At 39.4% G+C, this 23,577-nt stretch overlaps 3 protein-coding genes across 3 annotated transcripts; 1 reads left to right on the top strand and 2 right to left on the bottom strand.

Moving 5' to 3' along the window:
- Positions 1–751: 751 nt before the first annotated feature.
- osbpl7 (oxysterol binding protein-like 7) lies at positions 752–10,644 on the bottom strand. Its single transcript, XM_072667188.1, has 21 exons — positions 10,513–10,644; positions 10,030–10,173; positions 9,886–9,939; positions 9,669–9,782; positions 9,427–9,582; positions 9,024–9,159; positions 7,717–7,835; positions 7,531–7,617; positions 7,262–7,285; positions 6,347–6,497; positions 6,007–6,140; positions 3,896–4,058; positions 3,465–3,754; positions 3,196–3,333; positions 3,051–3,114; positions 2,233–2,311; positions 1,996–2,140; positions 1,746–1,896; positions 1,239–1,365; positions 951–1,073; positions 752–860 (listed from the first exon to the last, which is right to left on the bottom strand). The coding sequence occupies exons 1-21, from the start codon at positions 10,642–10,644 to the stop codon at positions 752–754; spliced, it is 2,640 nt and encodes an 879-aa protein (XP_072523289.1).
- Positions 10,645–13,906: 3,262 nt separating this feature from the next.
- Positions 13,907–17,730, bottom strand: mrpl10 (mitochondrial ribosomal protein L10). The gene is made up of 5 exons (XM_072666998.1): positions 17,677–17,730; positions 16,578–16,747; positions 15,093–15,257; positions 14,849–14,993; positions 13,907–14,511 (listed from the first exon to the last, which is right to left on the bottom strand). The coding sequence occupies exons 1-5, from the start codon at positions 17,717–17,719 to the stop codon at positions 14,291–14,293; spliced, it is 744 nt and encodes a 247-aa protein (XP_072523099.1). The 5' UTR covers positions 17,720–17,730; the 3' UTR covers positions 13,907–14,290.
- Positions 17,731–17,838: 108 nt separating this feature from the next.
- pnpo (pyridoxamine 5'-phosphate oxidase) lies at positions 17,839–22,817 on the top strand. The gene is made up of 7 exons (XM_072666997.1): positions 17,839–18,300; positions 19,547–19,671; positions 19,917–20,016; positions 20,405–20,458; positions 21,365–21,493; positions 21,598–21,668; positions 21,791–22,817. Exons 1-7 carry the CDS (start codon positions 18,112–18,114, stop codon positions 21,954–21,956), a joined length of 834 nt encoding a protein of 277 aa, XP_072523098.1. The 5' UTR covers positions 17,839–18,111; the 3' UTR covers positions 21,957–22,817.
- Positions 22,818–23,577: the final 760 nt, after the last annotated feature.

Genomic DNA, 23,577 nt, shown 5'->3' with positions numbered 1-23,577 from the left:
CTGCACTTGGGTCTGCTCCCTGACCACCCCGTAACAAGGAGCTCCCTAATCTCTTTAGATTTCTACCCTAGGGAAAAATTCTTTATCAGTAAGAAGAGTTAAGGCTTAAGCTAGATAACACTGTGTGAGACCAGACTTCAGACCACATATTTACAATGTGGTTGTGGTATAAGGAGGCATTGAATATGACTGTAGGAGGGCAGAGAATGGAAAACGTGGTCTGGGGTATGTATTTTGTGCAAGAAGGTCAATCGCCTTTTTAAGGACAGAGACACCTTTTCATTCCTAACTTTGCCTAGGACCCTAGTTAGTAGGGAGGAGGGGTTTCAGGTATGATCTTTCTCCCGAACATCAGTTATTTCAAAACATGCAAAATATCATCAGATCAGATACCAATCCCTTGGTATGACCTTGAAAGAAAGCACTAACACGACACAGGTATCTTTCCATGGATTCACACATCCCATGTGTGCTACAGGGACACACAAATTGTCAGATACATATTGCATTCCACAACACCTGAGGGTCAGTTCAGGACAGAGAGGATTAAGCTTGAAAGCTTAAAAGGGGGAAACTGGGGAAAGCTTGGTCCCTGAGTATGAGCACTATTCTTGCTCAGTGGCTTCTAAGCAGTTCATCCGTGCTCCACAATTTGCCTCATGTTTACATCAATGTCAGTTTTACCAAGAATCAGGAAAATGGTGCCTCTTCTACTTTTCCAAAGGGTCACTCTTTCCTCGCCCTCTCAGCATCACCACAATTCCACATTTTTAATGTTGGTGAATCCAGGATTCTCTCTGAGTTTCCAATAAGTTCCATTTGTCACCCATACATCTCTGCCAGCTGTGTCGATAGATTTCCTGCATGGGACAGAGGAAATACAACACTCAGTGTTTTTTCCCTCTTACTTTTCATCCAGACTAACTAACCTATGTGAGGAGCTGTCTCACCTGAAAAAGCGAGGAATATGCTCTTCTCCTCTCTTGGACAGCACCTTCCTCCGCTCTCTTTGTATTTCTTCCACTTCATCTTTCTTCTTGTCTGCCTCCTCCACCCTGCCTTCCTCCAACATCCTAACCACAATGATGAGGCATGACAATCAGATTAGAGTTGGTTTACCAGCACTGCTTTTCACAACTGAATGTGTACAGGTACTCCAAGGACTTTGTCAAGGTAGATTGAAAAGTTTCAGTTATTATACTTTGGTCTTCAGAGTGACCGCAGATTGACAGCCTCACCTCTGATCTGGACGCAAGCGCGAGTCTGTGGGAGGCAGCAGAGGTTTGAGATCAGGGGTCAGCTCATTCATTTCCAATGCAAAGTTGGAGAAGCCATAGTACAGGAGGTAGTCTTTAGGCTGAGGGTCTGCAAGACAGCACCGGCACAGTAGTAAACACAATGAAGACTGCAGTTTCAAAACACTGGCTTAAAGGTTTAAGTGAAATATTTTAGGAGTGAATCTAACTTCTATGAAAGAGCTCGATAACCACAAATGTGGGAATTTGTATTCCATAGCTTTTCACCACAATGGTGAAAGATGTGCTTTATAAAGAGGTGAAAAGGTGGAATCCTGTGGTTACGGTATCAAGGTCATTTATCATCAGCTTACGTCACAACTTCCCAAATTTTCTGTCTCAGGATGCCTCCTCAGACTGTAAAGAACTCTCAAAATGCTTAAATCTTATTATCTTTTAAATGATTTGATGATTAATGCCACTGATCTACAACAATCACTCTGCACTTACTTGGCTTCCAGACACACTGTGGGTTGGGCAGCGTATCGCAGAAGATTCCCTCATTCCAAAATCCTCCAAATCTGTGCACCACATTCCCACTCTGGTCGAGCACTTGCCCTTGAACCTCATTTTTATTTGTATCTGAGCCCCAGTAGCGAGACTGAGGAGAAACCAATGGAGTGGATTACTTAATCAATACCGGAGTATGTGCGGTTTCTTCTTTTTATGCTCAAAATATGATCACATTCACAGGACGTACCTTGACAAATGTAATTTTACAGGTGCACACTGAGCTGTTGAGGTTGCGAATGATGACCTCCCCATAGTGCTCTAGATATCGCTGCTGACTGAGAACGTTGTGGATGCAGGTCACCACTTTATTCCATTCGTAGTGATCTCCATATCTAAATGTGCATCAAGAAGTTTTAGCCTTAGTCTTCTAGGAGTGTGAATGTTAAAATACCTTTACAACATAAAGGAAGATGGGTCTTCTCACTTTGATAAAGTCACATTGACCATTCCAGCTGGCATTATCTCCAAAGACTTTCCCCAGAACTTATTCTTCCACCTCTGGTCTGTACATAGAAAAGTTTAAAATCAGCACAAGTCATGTGTTGAATACAGATTTATTTATTTTATTTATTTATATATATATATATTTTTTTTTGGAGGCTGATGCTGATTTTGTCTTATTTTTATGAAAATACACTATATGGACCAAAGTATTGGAATATATGCTCCTTCCTTATTTCTTTCAAAATCAAGTGTATTAAAAATGTGTCTGTGCTCATTTGGATTTGATTTGAATTCAGTAACAAGAGCATTACTGAGGTCAGGATGATGGATGATCACCATCCCACATCATCCCCCAACTTCCCTACTTGTCCGTAAAGTATTCAATGGCTCATCGTCCTTCCAGAGAACACCGCTCCACTACTCTACAACGCACAACTCCACTCCAGAGAGTCCCATTCTTTTGGCAATACTTCTCTACCAGGACTTGACCCTGTGTGTGCATTTGCAGAGAGTGCAACCCAAAGCAGCTGAATGTATTAGAAGGGGTGTCTGCAAACATTTGAAGGGATAGTGTATATGCCAATACTGATGCCAATACAAACCGTTATTGGCACTGGGGAACTGGGACTACCTCCCAATGAAGTATTACAAGGAAAACTTATGCTTATCTGTAGATGATTTCAAATTATTGGGTATTTTAGTGCAGTAGTCCAGCAGCATCTAAACATTTATTATGATGACTGGTGTCCAGCAGAGCTTGGTGATTTTCTCTTCTTAGGAGTCTGGAATGTAACCTACCCTGCCAGAAGCAGAAGTTATTAGATGTAGCATGGCAAGCAGAGATGGGTGGATGGTGGCAAACCTGTGAACAGAGTTGTAGTGAATGAGAAATAGCCTAGTAGCACGTTTATCTGAGCTGAGATCAGTAACAACCATCACCTACTTGTTCGCTGATATAGCGAAAGCCTCTGTCCTCCCTTACACATTCAAACGTCTCACCCAGAACTGGATTAAAGGGCTTATACCGGTTGCGATATTGAGCTGTAGCATATCCAGAGATCGCAAAGGCAGCAATGTAAACCTAATGAGAGAGGAAAAACTTTATTTATTTATTTATTACCTGCAACACCATACCAACACCATTTCTGAAGATACCATAGCACTCAAGCACTCAATTCTAGTCATATCACTGAGCTGTAGAAAAATCATTACCATCCTTTGGTAGGGGTCATCAGTACGGTTGGCTATATCCAGTAGCTCTGAGTACTCCAGCTCCTCACATAGTCTCTGGAGCAGATTGATGGGCTCATTCAGGGCTGCTGGCATGGACACACGTGACAGGTCCTTGCCAATATTGTTATAAAGGATAGCCATGAGGCCTACATGGCTATTATCAGGGCAGACTGCAGGCAGAGTGGTCCGGCGGCCAGTGTTCTGCAGGACCCGCCTGGATTTGGAATGCGCCTTGGAAAGACTGGCGCGGTACTTCCGTGTTGCTGTTGCTGCAGATTTCATCAGGACAAAAAATGAGCTCAATTACAGCACAATAATTCACAGACATAATCATTCCTGCCTTATACACCCAAAGGAGAGCCTCATCATGACTAATCAAATACAAGATTCACAAGAGTACGATTACTAACCATGACCCTCGTCAGGCTCTGAGTTACTGGAGGCATCACTCAAACCTGACTCATCCGATGCTTCAGAGGAGCTTCCTCCAATGTCATCACATGCATCAAAGTACTCTGCCGCTGAGTCTGCTACTGAGGGTGGACGGCCAGAGGCACGCTGTCCAGACTCCGACTGAGAGAGAGGGATAAAGACAGAGCAGGATTAAGAGCCTGTGGTGCTCCTGGGCTTTAGAGTCATGGTGCCTCATCCCCATGAACTCTGTAAATTACACTAACTGTCATGCACACCTCTTATCCACTGATAATACCCTTGTGCTGATTTTTGCTAGAGACTTCTAATTCATTCTTCACACAGGGTATCTAAAGTGAACTAGCATTAGCTCCTCTGAGGCCTTGTCAAGATTGGCTAAGAACGCATTTAATTAAAATAACTTGGCCACTTTTTTTGAGCAATCTTTGGGTGGTCCGAGGCAGTCACCAATATGGTAGTTCTGGTCATGGATACGTATACAATGGTCAGTGTGAACTTTAAAGTCTTCGGATAAGGCTAGTAACATAGTAATGCAATCAACTGCTCAAGCAGATGAAGAACCAGAGGTGAAAGGAGAAGATCAAACAAGTATTAGCTTGCTTTTAGCTTGATAATAAACAACTTTCTCTGTTTCACAGTGTGGTAGGATTACTCCAAGGAGGCAGAGCACTCTGACCTTGCATGAAATTGTTTGACAGGACTGCACATCTGACTGAACATGCGCTTGCATAGAGTTTAGACAGTGAGGGATAACAAAAGATCTTGCAATTCACCACGTCATGATGAATGGACCAAAGGTAATTTGGTGATATTTCTTAATCCTAGAGAGTTTGCGAACCATGTTCAGGGTTTAGAACTGCAGTCATATTATTTGCAATATTTTTCAAATTGGAATGCTTGGTTAATGTTCTTAAAGTTATTAGTGGAATTGAGCATAGTTAGAACTTTGTTTTTTCAGGTGGCTCGTCTTACCCTATCAGCTGGATCAACTTACACTTAACATGGGGCAAGTTTAGTCACAAGACCACTTTTTTGGGACCCCATATTTTATTTTCTATATGAGTTAAGCCCAGTGCACAAGGTTCCAGATGATTGTCCATCACTAGGAACTTGTATTGTATGCATTCATTTTATTCATGTCTTATATTGTCTTGGTTGTAGATCAACTTCAGTAAAAAAAAAAAAAAGTCTCCTATTACCCCACACCCCACAGTGCATGTATCTGCACTGTTCAAAATCACAAAGGACATTTTCATGCTAAACATGTAATAAGTTCCATTTATTTTCTTGTCTACTTCTCCACAAGTTATTTCATTACTACACTTACATGAATACTTTTGTTTCCCCTTTTTATGTTACCAGAGTGCTCAATCTTTGAATGATTGCTTTAACATGGTCAATATTACAAATTTGTTTAGATTTTATACATTTACAGTTTCAAGTTTTTCAATGTGAAAATTCCAGATATTCAATGTGGTCCAAGACTTTTGGACCCCAGACCAAAAAAGTGTTACCATAAGTTGTAATGTAATGAACACCCTTTAACACTATGTTTGCTTTAGCGTTTACATCCTAGAAAAGTAACTTGACTGAAGTGAACTCATATCTAAGTAGTCAGTCTCTGCCAGCAGTAATCGTGAGATCATTACTGTAAGCTAGAATTTAGCCTACTTCACTTTTAAGCAATTGTGGTTCACTTAAAAGTTTACAATGTAGGCTGCCAGGACAAAGGTGAAATCATCACACCTCTATCTAGCATTAACTGGAAGAAGTCTGTGTATCTCTGTGTGGTTGAAGGCAGTTGTTCTTTGCCATAGGTTTTGATGAAATACTGAAATGCATTCCGGGGCAGCTCACATGCCTTCTTCCCATGAGTCAAGTCAAGGGTTCAGTAGGCTGTCAGTGGTAACATCCTATACAGAATACCAGGGTTTGTTGAGGGAGATGTCCCTCAACTGTTCTTTGAAAAACATTGCAGTTTTGGAAATTCTGTAGTAATCTCACTTCCTTTTTAGTTCTTGTTACAAAAGTATTCCTTAGCTGTTTGTTGGAAAACTTTGTTTTATTGATAAACCTCTGGCATGCTCACCTCAGTTAACGTGGAACATAGACTGCTGATCTGAGCAGAAGTGTTCTGACGGAGCTCCCCACTGGTCCATGCCTCTTGCAGCCGATGGCGCTCCTGAGATAGAGCATCATGCACTGACCTCAGAGAGGCATGCACTGTAAGGAAAAGAGGGCAAACCAATTCATTCCATTCTTGAGTTTAGGGATTACTTTTACTCTTTTGATGGGCTACACATTTCATATCTGACTATGATAGTTTTATGGAAACTCAAACTTTTTCAAACAGTAGGACGCTGTCAGTAGTCTTCACTGTCTAGAAGTCCATCCTATTCCATATTGGTTGGTGTCCTATTGTTCCTCACCTCTTTGAGAGACTGCACAAATGTCCTGGTGGAGCTTCCTGGTTTCAGGAGAGTTGTGGGCTGGGGGAGGAAGCTGTGAGTAGACATAGTCAGGGATGGAGGGCACTGAGGTGCCCAGATGGGATGAAACGCTCAAGTGGCTAGATGATAGCTAAAGAGGCAAAGATAACACAGAAAAGATTAAGTAAAGCATGCGTTCTCATTTCTGGGAAAAGGCTTCATCTTAAAAATAATTGTTTTTGAACACTTTGATTTCAGTGTTTGTTTTCTTTTGTAAAATTTTCCCAATTTGGTACTGCCAATTAACCCACCCGTTCCTAACTACCCCTAGCACTAACAATGCTGCCGACACTAGGAGAGTAAGGACTTAACACATGTCTTTTCAGATACATACAAAGCCAGCCATCACCTTTTTCCGGACTGCCGCCAATGCGGCATCACCAGGCAGCCGACACGCTTAGAAGAAAGATGCCAGATGCCCAGCTCTGCCGCACTAGCTAATGGACATGTGTGCTGGCTAACATTTGCTTTAAGAGTGATAAGGGAACCATCTACCCACCCGGAGAGAGCACAGCCAATTGTGCCCACTCTGACTCCGGCTGCTGATGGCAAAGCGACATGGCTAGGGATTTGAACTTGCAAACCCCAGGCCATAGTGGCAGCACATTAGACCTCTGAACCACTCAGAGTCCCACATTCAGATTGTTGAGGAAACATTTTCTAGAGTAATGTGAAAGCCATGCAGCGATCAGAGGCTACACTACAATCTATATAAGCATGTGCCTGTTAATTGAGAAAAGGAGGTATAAACCAGTGCTGTTGTTGATTCAGTTTCTGATCACTTTTACCACATTTATTTATGTGAAAGCAACATTTAGAGCTCTTAATCACAATCTCATACAAGTGTTGACTCACCGATTTAGTAATCCTACGCAGTGGCTTAATGTAAAAAAGGAATTCACTAAATTACTGAGAGGTCTACTTTTCTGCAGTAACTGACAAAACAAACAGGAAATGTTTCTACAGCAACTAACACAAAGTGGCACACACATTTAAAACCAAATTACATAAAGAATGATTATGCAATTCTCAACATAGCAAAATGTAGAATGCGCACAATGAAGATGATCCAGCAAATGTTAATTTTGATTCCCAGTATAAAGGCAATCATAGAGCAGCCTCACCATTCCAAGAGCCTCAACCCGAGAAAGCGTGCGAGAGTGGCCCCAGATCCTGCCACATTTCTTTTTGGGTTTTTCAAGTGAGAGATTCTGTGGGTTAAGCATTGCAGTGTAGTCACTTAAAAAAAAAAACTCAACTACCGGTCATAAAGACCGTGAATCCTGTGTAGGGTGTATTGCCCTTTTCACCTGCATGCTGATGATCCTCTGAAGCTCTCCATTGCTAAAAGCCTGGCCTGATTCCAGGCAGTGCAGCTTCTGGACTAGTCGATTCAGATCACTCAAGTCTATCTGACAGCGGTTCAGTTCTGGAAGTTAATAAAAAGTATAGCAAAGGAAATGAGCTCAACACATGTAGCCACAACCCAGATCCTGTTTTATTAAGTCAAGAGCTGTTGGCTCAAACACTAATGCTAATGTCTTAGGCCAGTGGTCTCCAAACCGGCTCTTGGAGAGCTATCTTCCTGCCAACTTTGGATCCAACCCTAATGGCCCCCACCTGATACGAACGAAGAGCTGCTTGATTAGCTGAATGGGGTGTTAGATGTGGGTTGGAGCTGGAACACTGCTGGAAAGAGGAGGTATGGAGACGACTGGGCCAATTTTCTTCATCTTGTCTAGGCTGTATCAATAATTTGTGTTCACTTTAGGATATTACTAATTTTGCCTTTTGTCATAGTTATAGGTTGCAGTCCATGAAATATAGGTAGACACAATGTTTCTATTTTTCTTCCAGAGGTAGCAAACTTCGGTCCTGGAGGGCCCTGGATTCCTGCATAGTTCTGTGGTCTTTCTGCTCAAGCACACTTGACTCAACTCCCCGTTAATTGCCAGGTTACGTATGCGTGATATAGCAGGGAATTAACAAATAAGGATATATTCTCTAAGAACTGTCTTCAACTGCTAGACGAACTAGACCACTAGAGCATTTAAATAAACTGGCACACCTGAAGATTGAACAGGCAGACCAGTCAGGCAGACCAGTGTAGGTTCAGAATGTCAGTTGTATGTCAGTGTCAGCCAAATGTCAGTGTTTAAACATCATTATTCAAATTCAATTGTTAAAGGGAGAGAGTGTAGTCAGGGGACTAACTGCTAACCTTACTAATAATATTTAATTTAATTTAGTTTTTTTTTTTTCATACAGGTTCTGCAATCAGTTTTCCCAATCAGGCATAATAAAGGCAAAGTCATATGGTACAATAAGGTTTATTAGAAACAAGAAAAACACCAAAATGTTAGGATCAGTGGTACTTTGGGACCAAAACTAAGAAATGCTGCTGTCAAAGAGGGAGGAAACTGATGGTAATTTCTTTATATTTAAAGACATTTAAAGATAGAAAATTTGTTTTATAGTAATGCTTTGATATCATTTTCTCTTGAATATGAAGAGTATGTGCATTTTTGTGCATATTTACAATCAGTGAAACATACACATGCAAGCACTGTCAATTTCAGAAGTTGAATTGAAAACCTGAGGGAAGACAACAGAATACCTTGAGTGTAGCTGTCAGGGTCCTGGGCCTGCTGGAGCCAAGCCGACACTTTCCCATTGATACCAGGGTTAGCAGAGGGCAGATCTGTACTCTGTGCTGCCATGTCAGTCACATATGAACCAGATATGCTTTGATACTGTGAAAATTCAGATTTTGCACACATTTTATAAAATCAAAGCTGTGTATTAATATTTTGACTATTTTCAAGATCTATTACAATCAGAACTAGATTTTATCTAGTTGTAATCAGTGTGCTTTTAGCATCTACTTTACTGAGGAGGAACTTGATAATAGTGTTTTTTGTACCAGTTTACAGTTCATATCAACAACAGATGAAGGCAGAACTGAATTGTATCTGTTTACAATAGAAATAAGGGAGTTAATATGTCTCAAACTGGCTCACCACATCTTGCACAGCTCCATTTCTCTGAGCTACGTTGCCGCCATGAGACAAGGCCTGCAGGAACCCATTGTGAACATGTGCTGCTTCATTCTTTTTATATATCCGATGAGCGCTCAGTTTGGTTACCCATATGTAGAACAGGTCGTGGCTCTTTGCCTTGATGAGAATCACAAGACACTTTGTGTTTTAACTGGCTTTAACACCGCATTGTAATATATATTTTACTAAACAATACAGCTTACCTTGATGTGATAGAGAATGTCTCCCGTATCTAGGTCTATACGTCTTGACTTTCTGTTCACTGACATCACTGCAAGACTGACCTCCATTGACCCACTTAATTTTCCCTTAGAACTCTGTTGGGAAGGTGTTATAAAATGAACTTGGATATGAAGTTTGTATGAAGCTTAAAAATGTCATAGGAAAAGGCACAGCTACAAAAATGACTAGCCTACTTACATCATATTGATTTCTTGAATACCTAAGGGTTCCTTTGTCCAACACAAAGTATCTCTGTAAAAGATATCGCAATCACCAATCAATTATCAAAACATAAAATAAATAAATAATAATTTAAAAAAGGTCAGCCCATGTTTTACTAACCTTGTGCCAGCCTTTAAGGGGCCATTTTCTTCTCTTCATCAGATAGCCTTCACAGATACCTGGAGGGCTCATGTCCTGCATGGGCTCTACACTGGGGCCCATTTCTGCCTGCAGATCATCCATTATCTCCCAGTCCTTTACATTCTGTTACACCATAGGAAAGACACTCACAACTACTGTATGCCTGTATCAGGAGGTTGAGAATGTTCTAATCTATTTTCTTTTTATTGTACAGATAGAACCACTCTAAAGCACGTGTGTATGCAGTAACAAAGAGCAAAGCGCATTTGTGGGACTCGTTAAGACTGGTTTGTCTTTAGACTTTTAATTGGAGATTTAGAAGTTGTCCAACAGGTTTACTACACCCCACGAGCCAGTACTTACTCGTCTTTACTCTTCAGTTCTAATGAAACCACTACATTGTAATGACAGAACAACTGGAAATCAGGGGTGGTTGTAGGTAAGGATGCAGCAGGAACACACCTGTCTTGAGTGGCGGGAAGATGCAGTGCTGCTGCTTCTGGAGTGTGTGGGCTTATGCCATCCGGCAGATGTCCTGTCAAGCCCACTGGTCTGTGATTGGTTGTGGTCTAACATGGATCCATAGGGCTCCATATTGAAAATGTACTCTTCTTCTGCACGCCTTAATTGAGTGTTGGCAAACTGTATGATTTGCTAGGTTTTTTTAGGACCATAGGAACACAAATCTGTAAAGCAGAAATGTTAGTGTTAATAACAATGACAATAACAACCCAAATTTGGGTGCTACTGATTGTTCAGGTTCTGTATGTAGATGCTACTGACCTAACAAAGAAGAGATATTTAGTTTTTTTTTTTTTGTGAACAAGATACATGAAGTACTCATGCTATTAACACACAGGCCTACAGTATCACTAGCTATTTAGCTAGAGCAATCTGCCGCCTTATTTGGCTTATTATTCGGCAACACAGCGGCACATTCCTGATTTGCACTGACAGTAACAATAAAAAAGTGTACATGTAAACAGTGCAAGCCCAAAGAAAACGCTTAATCTTGTTACCTAACACCAGAAAGCTCCTAGAGCCAGCATGGCTTAGGCAGAATCTAACCCTGCCACTCTCGTCTTCTTCTCACTGGCTCTTCACCTCATGTCCACTGGCCAAACCGCTTATTGAGTGAGACACCAAGTTCTTGTCCTATCCTGCCTTTTCATGAATGCAACTACTTTTAGAATCAAGATCACAACCCAAACAGACCAGTACTCTCTGAGGTCCAGAAAATGGCATTAAAATGTGTACTAAAACAATACTAAAATGAAACACTGAGCGTGAAACAATAAAAACAAAATTGATATCACAGCCATTTCTGAACATTTGTGTTTTTTAGGCAATTTTTTACTCATCGCTTCCTTTCATCACTACCTGACATGGAAGAATAAAGAGAATTAAAGCTTTATATATATTATATTGACAAGAACAGCATGTAATAGTATAACAGTAAATGCAGTAAAGCAATTCAGAACTACACGGAAAAGGAAACCGAACAAATGAGGTAAATTAAGTTACATTAAATACATACAGGTACCAAGTGTCATACTGATCATGGTCAACAACAAACTTCATTAGATATTTGTAGATCCCTTCAAGCTTGGGGTTCTAATTGCTTGTGTCCATATTTATCTTCTGGCAAAAAACAGATCTGAATTATCTGAATAGTTGCTTCTGATTATTTGTAGAAGCAGCTGGTATGCATGAAATAAATTATGGCTCAGTTGACTCTCTAGCCCATCATTGTAATACAAAAATGACTAAATATATTCAAAAAGTCCATAAAGGCATCAATTCTCATTCTTATAAAACATATTCATTCACTTCATACATTTTAATTGTCATGACATTTTGGTCCATATGGCTTTCATTTGTTTTTTGACATGCCTATACACCAAATAAACTACCTCTTAGGCTCCTTAATATTAGATAATTCATGATTTAAGGTCCACAAAAAGCACTAAATACCAATAACTGTTTATCTCTTAAATACCAGCATGTTCAGCAAGGTAACAGCGCTCCTACTACACCATCAGCTACAGGCCCGGGGTGGGAGGATTAACGCCATCATGGTAATTGGCTTTGAGCAGTCTTTTTTTAGCAGCCCGTTGCATGGATGGTCCAGGAACATGGAATAACAAGATCACAAGCCAAAGAAAACACAATGTCTGACTAGAAGATACAAGACTATAGCATTTGTTATTCTACTGCCTCAAACTAGAAAATATCCCAATGGAGATGAATTAACTTCTACTAAAATGATCAGATGTTTGGAGTGTTTACATCTTTTCTAGTTAGATTTTCTCTATGCCCATGCCAAGTCAGAGTTATGTAAAACCTGATCATTGAGGCAGGATTGACCTCAACGATAGGAGCACATGGTGGAAACAAGATAAAGAGATTTTAACAGTCGCCAAAGCTTTGCTCACTCAACAATGAAAAACACAGAATACTGGGCCATCACTTCAGAAGATGGCCATGCAAAACATAGAAAAGGAGGATGACCACAAAGATGACCACTGCTCTGTCCTTTGGGATGAAATTCAGAGATTCCCATTGGAAAGATACTGTTCCTGTTCCCTCACTGTTGAACATTGTCTCCTGTCGACCAGTCAGCAACTGACAACAAGATGGTTTGCAACACAGTTCACCACAGGGCAAACAACCTCTCGTCTTATCAACTAATGACCTTAACTTAGTGGCACAATCAATCTAAGTATCTTGTGACTGACACTCAGAAACCTTGTATCTCCATTTTTGTGGAGTTTCACTTTTTGACAATGTGAATCTGGCAGTTGTATTTTACATTGTGTCCGTTTCCTGGTGATTGAACCAACAGAAACGCTCAAATTACTTTTAGTAGTAATTTAATATTCATTTATTATTACAATTTATTATGTTTAATTTACTTTCATTGGTTCCTCTTTTGGAGATACAGCATTTTTGTGTGACAGCAATAATGTATATAAACAACTAGTAACATTCACCCCATAATATCATAAAAAATAAAATATTGCATTGTTAACACTGCTTAATAACAATTAATTAAATGGACAATTAAATGGAAGCAGTTCAGAAGTTCAACTATTTATAAAGGCAACATTTAAGTTTCCTTTTTTTGTTATACAAGCTTATAGCTTTAAAAATTCAGTTAGACTAAATTACACACTTATTTGCCAAGGGCTTGACTACATGCACTTTTTTTGTGTATTCTGTAGATAAAGCTGTCAGGCAATGTCCATAAAAAGCCATTAACCCTCAGTGTCCTAGAACCCTAATATGACAGACTTTTTCCTTTTATAAACAATGTACCCGCTTCTACAAAGCAAATCTCACGATAAAAAAGGGCTTAAGTAAGTACACCGTGTCTCCATCCAGAGACTATGGCTTATGTTCCTGTATCTTACCTGAGACTCCTATGTCCAACTGACCCCAGAGAAATCGCACAAGTAAAGTTTCCACGATCATTAGGCTTCCCCATTTGTGACAAAATATCGCTGATCAATGACCTCCAAAAAAGAAAGTAGTTCTTGTGCACACCTCCTCAAGCGTCTTCTACCAGCGAGTGGAATTAACTGCGCCAGGACCTGAAGTTCTCACCACAGTTCAGTCAAATCATTATCCGCATTAGTGACTAAGGAGCTATAGGAATTAGAGGTGCAGGCAGACTGGCTTTGAAGAGAAAGATATTATGCACTGGGCTACTGTAATTCAGTTGCTACTGTTTTCATCCGTTTTTAGAACTAGAAAAGACTAGCAAACCCAGATCCACAATACCACCATGTATTACTTTGAATCTTTACTTCCAAACAATCAGTATACTTGCCTTGAAACAAAGCAATAAACAAAGTGAATAGAGATATGACTTTATTGGCGTTATTGTTTGTTTGTTTTTTTATTCACATCTGCATCAAATGTTCTGCTGTACTGTAAATGTGATCAGTCAAATGTTGACTTGCGTATGAGAAAAGAAGAACCAGGTGAATTTTACATCTTGCATCAATTAAACAAGCATGAATATCTTCTTGTTATGTCAAACATAACATTTCACTGATAACTGCATACATACATGACATCTGCAGTGTCAAAAGAGCATTAATGTCCTTATCAAAAAATCCAAACACTGTACTTTAGACCTATTGACATAAAACTTTAAACAATTCATGCCAATCATGGAGCAGTGACATGAATAGATTTAGACAGCTGCCTCCTCTTCTGTCTTAGGGGTGGTCTCCTACATAGTAGACTCTGGGGTGTCTGCAGGCTGCATCTGTTTGATATACTGCTGGAGGAGAGCTGAGAGGTGGGCAGGGTGCCGCTGCAGCATTGACACAGTCTGTGAGGTCATTAAGGTCAGGCCTCCAACCAGCTCACCGTGGACAGTGGATATAGATGGCAGCTTGGAGTAGTTAAGTATTCCTTGTTGAGATAACAGCGTGTTTTCTATACAGCCTCCTAGAAGAGCAATGTAGAAGAAGCAATGCGATCAGTACCATTCAGAAGATACCACAGTGCTCGGGCATCTTTAATCTGTCTGCCGGATAGTGTGCATTTGATTACCACAGACAATCTGAAAACATCTGTGTGAAACATAATTTGCTTTATTATTATATATATATATATATATATATATATATATATATATATATATATATATATATATAACAGTAACAGTCAGAGTGTGTATAAGGGAATTAATGCAATTCTCTGTTATAAAGTCTTAACATTTCTTCAAGGAACTGTCTAGCGCATGTAATTCAGTCAAATAGCATAATAAGCATGGTAAACTCACCTAAGAGTATCATCTGAGGGCTACTCCTCAACACTCGTAACATTTCCTTAACTTTTGGCTCCTTACTGACAAACATAATAGTCTGTCCTATGAACAGAGGCAGCAGGTTCTTATATCGACTGTTGGGCAGAAAGGATCTCATTATCTGCAAAACACCACAAGTCATTGGTTAGCCACAATGAATAATGTATAGCTCTAGCTGTTTTATAGGGATGGTATGCTGTTTGCGGAAGCCTGACTTTACCTCATTGGGAAACCGTTTGATGCTGATATCATGTTTAAAAAGTCTGTGCCTCAGGAGAAGCATATCCTCAGAATTGGAGGCATTGTTCTGGACCACAGCAAGCATCTTACACTCTCTAAACGTGGTTTCCACCTCTTTCTTTAACAGCCTCTCCAAGCCACTTTCCTATTAAAAAGAAAACGGAACAGAATAAGCAATGTTTCAAAAAAAGGTTTGAGCACTCCTGGTAAAAAACTTTTTGCTCACATTTTCTACAGGGAACACACCTCAGCAAATTTAAAAGCTTATTTCCTGTTTAATTTATTTATTTAACATTTTGTTTTGTTGTTTTAAGATGTATTTAAATTCAGAAAATAGGAATTGTGCTCCAAAAGGCAGACTTAGATTTAAGGTTTTTCATAATTGGGATTTCTAACATATTTATTTTTTAATATATCATTAAAACAGGGGTTTCCTTAAGACTTTTGAATAAGACCGTACATGGAGATATTTTGGTCTTCTGGTAGATTAAACTATTAAACACAGTGCAGTTTCACCATCTTTTTTTTCTTATGCAGAGTGGATTTTACTGATTTACAAGCTTCCCACATGTGGTCACAGTATGATAATTTGTCATCTTTCACAACAGCAGATCAGAGATGCTCATGTAACTATAACAGTACATACAGCATCAGCACAGAGGTATGTGTGTGTGTTAGTTGTGGGTTTGTTTATTTGTGTAAATCATCCTAAAAAAATAATACACTAATACACTGATAAATACATGCATGTTTGCAGTCAAATGATCACATAATCAATCAAGATTTTTGGGAACTTTGGGACTTAGTTTTTATATAATATTTTTATGACTAAGCTAGATACTTTTATGTTCCATGCTTTTTGAGCACCTTCGCAGCTCTGTCTAAATGACCCTATTGTTCGATCAACTGAATTCTCAACTCAAATCCTGACCGTTGTACATGACCATTATTAGGGATGCACAGATAACACTTTTTCTCCCTTTCTGATTCCTGATTTTCAAGTATCTGCTGATACAGAGTACCACATTTGAAAATATTCAGAGCTACAAAAAATAAAATTGCCACAATGCAGACATGCAAATAAGGAAGCATAATCTTGCTAAGCTTCACCAAACAGCTTTTTAACTGGTGTTTAAAATTCACGTTTCAGAGCAGAGAAGAAAAACAAAAGTTCTCTTGCAGGAATTTTACATTTAAGGACCTTATGCCTTAAACTCAACTTTTGGTTTCACAAAAAAAAACACCATATGGAAACAAAAAGTGCTGTAAATAAAAGTTCCATTAAATGTCTTATGAAATCAAATGTTTAAACAACCAGTAAAAGCCAGTCAAAAAGTTACCATTAAACAAAGTACACAAACAAAAGTTTAATTACTTTCAATATGGCGTCTCTATAACCTATGATTTAAAAATCTATTTACAGAAACATCTGTGAGCATAATGGCAACCATAACGTAGCTCCTACCTGCTTGGCCTTCTTGGTAGGTGGAGCAAGAGCACCATGTGGAAAAGCCTGTTTGGGTGGATCGTACTCAGTAATAGCCAGCAACTTCTGCTTGAGAAAGTGCACAGGCTTTCGATGACGGGTGACCGCTTTGGAGCCATGACGGACACTCTGAGCCAAAGGCAGCCATCCTACAGGGATGACATATACAGATCAGCAAAGATTAAACATGGCCCTAATATAATAATATCCTTAATAGACTAATCCATTTTTTTAAAAATGTCATTTGTGTGTGGTTAAAGCATTTTTTTCTTTTTCTTGTTTTAGAAGGAACATTCAATGAAAGTCAATGTAAAATGATTTCATTTTGTAATTTTGGACCATTTCTATTGTCTAATTATCATGATACAGATTACATCCAAAAGTAGAAAAGGAGGAATACAATTAAAAAAAAAAAGACTTTTAAAAGGTTTTTGCATGACCGTATTAATGTACAGTACCATACAAAATGCTTTGGATATTTAAAACAGCAATATTTAAAGTCACTCATGAGTGTGTTAACTAATACTGAAACTATCCTCTGGGAAGCTCAGTATTTTCAAGGTAACATCTAATTTATCTAATCAATCCTTCATTAAAATAAATAAATAGATCATTTACAGTAAGTGGAATTCATAATTTACTGTCGTTATAATGCTTGATCATACACCAATCAATTCAATTACACATACGTGTATCATTTTAGCTTTTACCATATTTACCTAATGAAGGGCTTCATGATCGACTAACAAGGTAACATCTTAAACGACTGCACTGCTTCACGTTTTATTTAATTAGCTACTTCGCTCCCTGCTCCAGCTATACACTGTCACATGTATTCCCTGCTGTAAAAACAACGGATTTAGCTCCAGACCAAAACCCACATCAGGTTCATTACAGCAGAAAACCCCACAACTGTCCGACTGAGAGAAATGACACCGACACCCACAACTCGATAAAGTATTTTAAGATGTGCACTGATATATCAAACGTTCACATGCTCGTCAACTGTTTTACAAGGACTAAACCACTGCAGTGTCCCTTTATAACACATATTCAACCAGTTAATAAAGATTAATACCCGTTTTTGTTAGAAATATCCTGCTGCACAAGGTCGCTGCCATTTTGCGCCGGATGTGATGTAAAAAAGCGACGCGTTTCCGCGCAGATTACGCGAGCTTTAACTCATGTCCTCCACCGCTGGCCGCTGCGCATGATGTGGAAATCTGCACTTCAGACTCCTCGCATTGGACGAGGCATCGAAACCTAAAGCGCAGTGTTGTTAAATTAATCGGTGTTTATTCGCCGGTCGTTTAAGGGGAATAGCTTAGAAATGTTTACATTAATTAAACATGTTTGATAACTTCTCCGCATATCCTACAGATGTGCAGGTTTAGTCTTATGTAGGCCGATTCTACACACAACGCACAAACTCAGCGCTTCTGTTTTCGGTGATTTGCGTAACGATGTGGCGACGTGTTACGTCACGGCGAGGACTTTGCGTTGTGTTACAAGCATGAGACGTGTGTTGAGTTTCAGCACGTTGAGGTGCATCAGCAACGCTGCTCAGTTCGTCCCGTCCAGACCTTCTCTGTCACTTTATTACCGGTCGATATTATTCTCGTCTTTGTGCACGAAGTCGACGACTAACAACAAAGCGATGGACCTGAGTGACATGAGAAAGAAATACAAAGGCGACGAGGAGGTAACGTTAAAGACCCTTTCAGTCTAAGCCCACCTCGATCCAGACATTAGGCTGTGACAGCTGAACTGTAGCCTTGCGTTGCACTTTGACCATCCATCACGCATTACAGCCACCGCTCAACAGCCACGTTTCTGGTGGTGTCAGTTATGTGACCTCTGTTGGCTTTGGGGTTGGGGTGAGCTGTGCCCCTTAAGATCCACCAGCAACAGGACAGAGTCTTCAGTTATAACACTGATTTTCCTTGCTTAATAAATAAATAAATAAAAACAGCCTGGCCATCTCAAGCTAGGTAAAACTGATTGACCGGTTCATCTCTAGACCAGCATATGATATGTTTTGGTTTGAATTTGATGGTTTAACTGGTTAACCAGCATCACCAGCCTGAACAAACTGGTTAACCCGTATGACCAAGCTTGTTATCCAGTATGACTAAAGTGGTCAAGCAGCATGACCAAGGTGGTTGACCATCATGACCAAGCTGGTCCAACAGTATGACTAACTTAACCAGTCTTGTCAACCAGCTTTACCAAACTAGCCATCCAGCATGATCAGCTGGTTAACCAGCATAGGGTATGTTTTTGCCTGGATGACCAACTTTTCGATCACCTTGATCATCAAAGACCAGCTTAGACCATCTAAAACCGGTTACCAGCACAAGCTGGTCTTGTGCTGGATTTCTTTAGCAGGGTTGAAAGACCTGGTTCTTTGATTTTTGAAGACTAAAGTAAAAAGTATCAGTAAAGGAGAAGATGATCTAGATCATCTAAACATGATTCTGAAGGTTGTTCGGTAATTGTGTGGTTAAACCTATAAATTAAACTATATTTCATATGATTAAAAAATATATGCTGTAGATGTTCCATAATCTAAAGTGATGAATATGTAGTTAGTTTTTTTGTTTGTTTGTTTGTTTGTTTAAAATCATATATTCCATGTGATAAAGACTAGATTTAGTGGATTAATCCATTTTTTTTTTTTTTTTTTTTTTTTTTTTTTTTAACGATTTGTGTTCTGGCAAGTTCAGAACCCAAAGGCAATCTAATGCTTTAAACATGAACATTTAATTTGTTGATGAACCCTTTTAATCAAATGATAATAACAAACAAGCAAGATTATGAAACGTTTAAAATGACCTTAAGTAGTAATCAAAAATAGTACCAATTAGAGTATATCCTATCAGCCAATATAGAATGTATTTCTCTATGTAAACACATGTGATCTTAATCACATTTTCCTGGTCTTGCAGTGCTTTGAAGAGGATCACCTTGTTTCGCTTGACCCTATAAAGCAGTTTGGCGAGTGGTTTGATCAAGCTACCAAGTGTCCTGAAATCGGGGAGGCCAATGCCATGTGCATTGCAACAGCAACCAAGTAAAATTGTTGTGCACTATATCAGTGATGTAATTTTCTCAGAAGAACCGTTAATAGTAAGAAATCCTTCAGTTCTAGAAGCTAAAAACAATGACAATATAAAACTGTATCACTTATCACACTGTGGGGGTGGGGGTCAGCGCAGCTACAGACAAGACCGGCAAAGACCACTGGTTCACAAGCTAGACTGATAAAAAGGGCTGTTTGGTTTGACCCTGGCTTTTTATTCGCTATCTTGTCTAAAGGGACGGGAGGCCGTCTGCTCGTATGGTGCTGCTGAAAGGTTTCAGCAATGAGGGATTTCGCTTCTTCACAAACTACGAAAGCCGTAAAGGTAAAGAACTGGTGAGTCTTCAGCTAACAGCCTTCACATTTCATGTCTTCCTGTTTTGTTCCCCAGTTCAGCTAAGAAAAGCTTTGCTTAGGTGTGTTTCAAAGTCTGGGGTTCTGCAGGACCAGGGTTAGGGACCACTGCATCCACAGCATCCAATCACAAATTGGATATTAATTGGAGACATATATATGGTTGCAGGTTTTCTTTTCCGGTCTTTACAGATATTATTTGTGACCCCTTGCTCTTGAGTAGTGTTCGTCAAATTAGTCTTTAGGGGCCGCTAAGCAGTCCAGAGTTTTACTCGCAATACATTAGAATACAGCCAAAATACGACCCTTCAGTTGCAAAGATGTTTACTCGCATGTTCCTTACAAGGTCTTCTCCCATCTATTCCTATAGGAGAGCAACCCACATGCGTGCCTTGTGTTTTATTGGGAACCACTCAATAGGCAGGTGAGTTTTTTTTTTTTTTTTTGCATGAGGCCACTGACATTAAACACTCTCTGGCACCCTTGCATAAGCCACACTGGTCAAATAGAAGGAGTAAAATTGTACACTTGTTTACATCAGTGACCGAGCTGAGCTGAGCCCTTACTGCATTTTAATTAAAATGAGATGACAGAACCCTGGACAGCTACACTCCCACTGCCTTCTCCCTTTCTTACGGTCCATAATCATCTGTTACTCTTTTGTTTATGTATTTTATTTATTTATTTATTTTTGCAGCTGCATATTTCAATTACATGACTGGCTTTGTTTCTCTTCCTATTCGAACCATTTTCACTACAATGGAAAAGACCTTTTATGAAGTTTTAGTTTGCTACATACTTTTTTAAGTATGTAGCTAATTTGGCTAAGTGGTAGCTAAAACGTCTGCACACAGTAAGCTGACTTCATATTTTTTTCTATCTATATACACTATATGTCCAAATGTTTGTAGACACCTTCTCATGAATGCATTCAGCTACTTTAAGTTGCACACACACACACACACACACACACACATCTTGTCTAGTCCCTGTAGAGAAGTACTGCCAACAAATAGGACTCTCTGGAGCAGATGAACATGAACCTATTGGAATAAAAAAAAGAATAAACTCTTTTTTTTTTTTTTTTTTTTTTTCTAATACCCTTTTTTAGAAGAAATAATTAATGAGCATATGTATAGTGTGTGTGTGTGTGTGTGTGTGTGTGTGTGTGTGTGTGTGTGTGTGTGGAAAAGAAAGTCCACATTGTTTACATCCATGAAAGGATCTCCACAACCTCCTAAATCCAGATTAAGATCTGAGGTTCTAGAGAAGTCAGTTTCTTCTCAAAGGTGAAAACTTATGAGAGAATCTCAAAATTGTGTTCCCACAGGTTCGCATTGAAGGAACTGTAGAGAGAATTCCACATCAGAGTTCCTGCGAATACTTTCACTCAAGACCCAAGAGCAGTCAGATTGGTGCAGTGGTGAGCAGGCAGAGCACGGTGATACCCAACAGAGAGGTGAGTAGCTCCTGCTTATCCACTCAATTTGAATATTTGTTACATTCTAACAATTTGTCCTGAAGATGAAACCTGATTCCTCTGGAAATGTCCTCCATACACAGTACATAAGACAGAAGAATGCAGAGTTGGAGAAGAAATATGAGGACTCTGAGGTTCCCATGCCAGATTACTGGTAAATAGTAGCGCTGACCTAAATGACACGTTTTGGAATAATAAGTATGTATAATAAATCACGTGAGGAATCATTGCTGGCTTTATCCTAATGTGGTGTGCGTTCATGCCTGCTTTCTGTAGGGGCGGCTACATTGTGAAACCTTTGCTGATTGAGTTCTGGCAGGGCCAGACCAATAGGCTGCATGATCGCATCGTCTTCACAAAGCCCAAAGACGGAGTGCCTGAACTTGGGGAAATGCAACATTGGGCAGAAGGGGGCTGGGCGTACCACCGGTTAGCACCTTGACAGAGTGGATATGGTGAAGTTGGGTTCTTCATCAAACCTTAAAAAGATCACCACTGATGAAATGGACATACTTACGTTTCATTTTACAGTAACTGTCGGTTTCATTTTACAGTAACTGTCGGTCATTTTGGATGTTTGGAATAGATGAGAATGTTACTTTAAAAACACTGCTGATAAGCCATTTTATCTCTTAAATTCTTGACAAAGTCGTAGTTTTACTGGTTTTAAATGTGTAAGATGGTTTAAAATGTTCTAGTGTAAACTCCTTTCACATAGAATTATAATAATGGAAAAATATATATCAGTGTTGCACCTTCAACACCATAACCTCCATCTGAAAGCATAAGATTATTTTCAGTCACTTGGTGTGCCTGTAGGGTGCACTGTTAACAGAATACGATCTTTTTTGTGTTCTTCAGTTTGAAACTGTGGAGGAACCTCTCAAGGTGCGTTGAGGAACCTTCAAAAAGGGCTTGTAGAAGGAAAAAAGGACTTTGAAGATATCTCGAAGCACCTTAAGAGGTTCCTCCACAGTTTCCGACTGAAGAACCTCCAAAAGGTCCTCAACAATCTTGTACTTTTTAACAGGATCTTTGTTTTCTGTTAAAATGTTTTATTTTTGTTCGCATGCCTTTAACTGTCCTTACTTGAAATGTATTCTTTCAGCCTGTTAATGCAGCTACTAATAGTGTCTTGATTATAAGGGCACTTTTTAAATTGTGCCAAACTATCATTTTCTGTTCTGCCTGTTGCAGTAGTGAAATGGACATTGCCAGTAGTGGTATTTGTTAGTTTAAGAATAATGTGATGCAGAATAGTGGCTTAGTAAATCTATTTAATAAAAGTAACAACTCAGTGTAATATTTTGTCGCTGTGTCTTCATGGGTTTCCAGCAGATGGCAGTGTTATACCAGTTTGCCTCTTCAGCAGCAGGCGAGCAGTCCATCACCAGTACCTCTCATTCAACGTTTCCAGTCACGGATTTTTACGACGAACATTTTTACGGTTCACAAAGGTTTTTTATGCCGACTATGGAAACGGAGCCCGTTGGAAATGTCTTAAATTATGCATCGTTGGACATGCTGTTCGTTTTATTTTATTTCCAGTTTAGTCCTTAGTTGAGAGATCCCAACTCAGAGCTGATTGGGACCCTTTCTGTTTAGGGGTTCTCTCTCACTCTCACTCTCACTCTCACTCACTCTCACTCTCACTCTCACTCACTCTCACTCTCTAGTGAGCTATTTTTACTGTGCACTGTTAAGTGCGCTTATGTTCGGTTTGGGACGCAGCCAGTATGTTTGCTGGGAAAAGACCGTGTGGAAATGGGTCACATGACACTACACAGATGCCTATAAGTAATATTTTTGGCGGTAAAATATCGTTAAATATTACAAACTATATCCGTTTCCATAGCAACATCAGGTTAGAACATTTGTCTTTTGGATTTCTGGGTGGGAACTTTGCTCCTTTGGGACTTATTGTACAGTTAGGTCCAAATGTCAGAGACCGCATTAAAATTTGGGATTCTTTTTTTCAACCTAGAAAAAGCTTTTTTTTTTTTTATTACTATATTTTATTGTAGTATATATATATATATATATATATGTGTGTGTGTGTGTGT

The sequence above is a fragment of the Salminus brasiliensis genome, chromosome 22, assembly GCF_030463535.1.
Source record: "Salminus brasiliensis chromosome 22, fSalBra1.hap2, whole genome shotgun sequence".
In the NCBI taxonomy this organism is placed as follows: domain Eukaryota; kingdom Metazoa; phylum Chordata; class Actinopteri; order Characiformes; family Bryconidae; genus Salminus; species Salminus brasiliensis.
This window is presented reverse-complemented; position numbering and strand designations above follow the sequence as displayed.

What these genes read in the sequence shown, in the direction of transcription:
- osbpl7 (XM_072667188.1), bottom strand. Translation starts at nt 10,644, where the DNA reads ATGGAGCCCTATGGATCCATGTTAGACCACAACCAATCACAGACCAGT. An exon ending in TGCGTAGGATTACTAAATCG is followed by an intron (nt 6,498 to 7,261) that starts GTGAGTCAACAC and finishes TTGCCTCTTTAG; the next exon opens with CTATCATCTAGCCACTTGAG. An exon ending in CATATTCCTCGCTTTTTCAG is followed by an intron (nt 861 to 950) that starts GTGAGACAGCTC and finishes TGTCCCATGCAG; the next exon opens with GAAATCTATCGACACAGCTG.
- mrpl10 (XM_072666998.1), bottom strand. Translation starts at nt 17,719, where the DNA reads ATGGCAGCGACCTTGTGCAGCAGGATATTTCTAACAAAAACGG. An exon ending in GATATTTCTAACAAAAACGG is followed by an intron (nt 16,748 to 17,676) that starts GTATTAATCTTT and finishes TCATCCCTGTAG; the next exon opens with GATGGCTGCCTTTGGCTCAG. An exon ending in CCCTCAGATGATACTCTTAG is followed by an intron (nt 14,512 to 14,848) that starts GTGAGTTTACCA and finishes TTGCTCTTCTAG; the next exon opens with GAGGCTGTATAGAAAACACG.
- pnpo (XM_072666997.1), top strand. Translation starts at nt 18,112, where the DNA reads ATGAGACGTGTGTTGAGTTTCAGCACGTTGAGGTGCATCAGCAACGCT. An exon ending in AATACAAAGGCGACGAGGAG is followed by an intron (nt 18,301 to 19,546) that starts GTAACGTTAAAG and finishes CTGGTCTTGCAG; the next exon opens with TGCTTTGAAGAGGATCACCT. An exon ending in GGGAACCACTCAATAGGCAG is followed by an intron (nt 20,459 to 21,364) that starts GTGAGTTTTTTT and finishes GTGTTCCCACAG; the next exon opens with GTTCGCATTGAAGGAACTGT.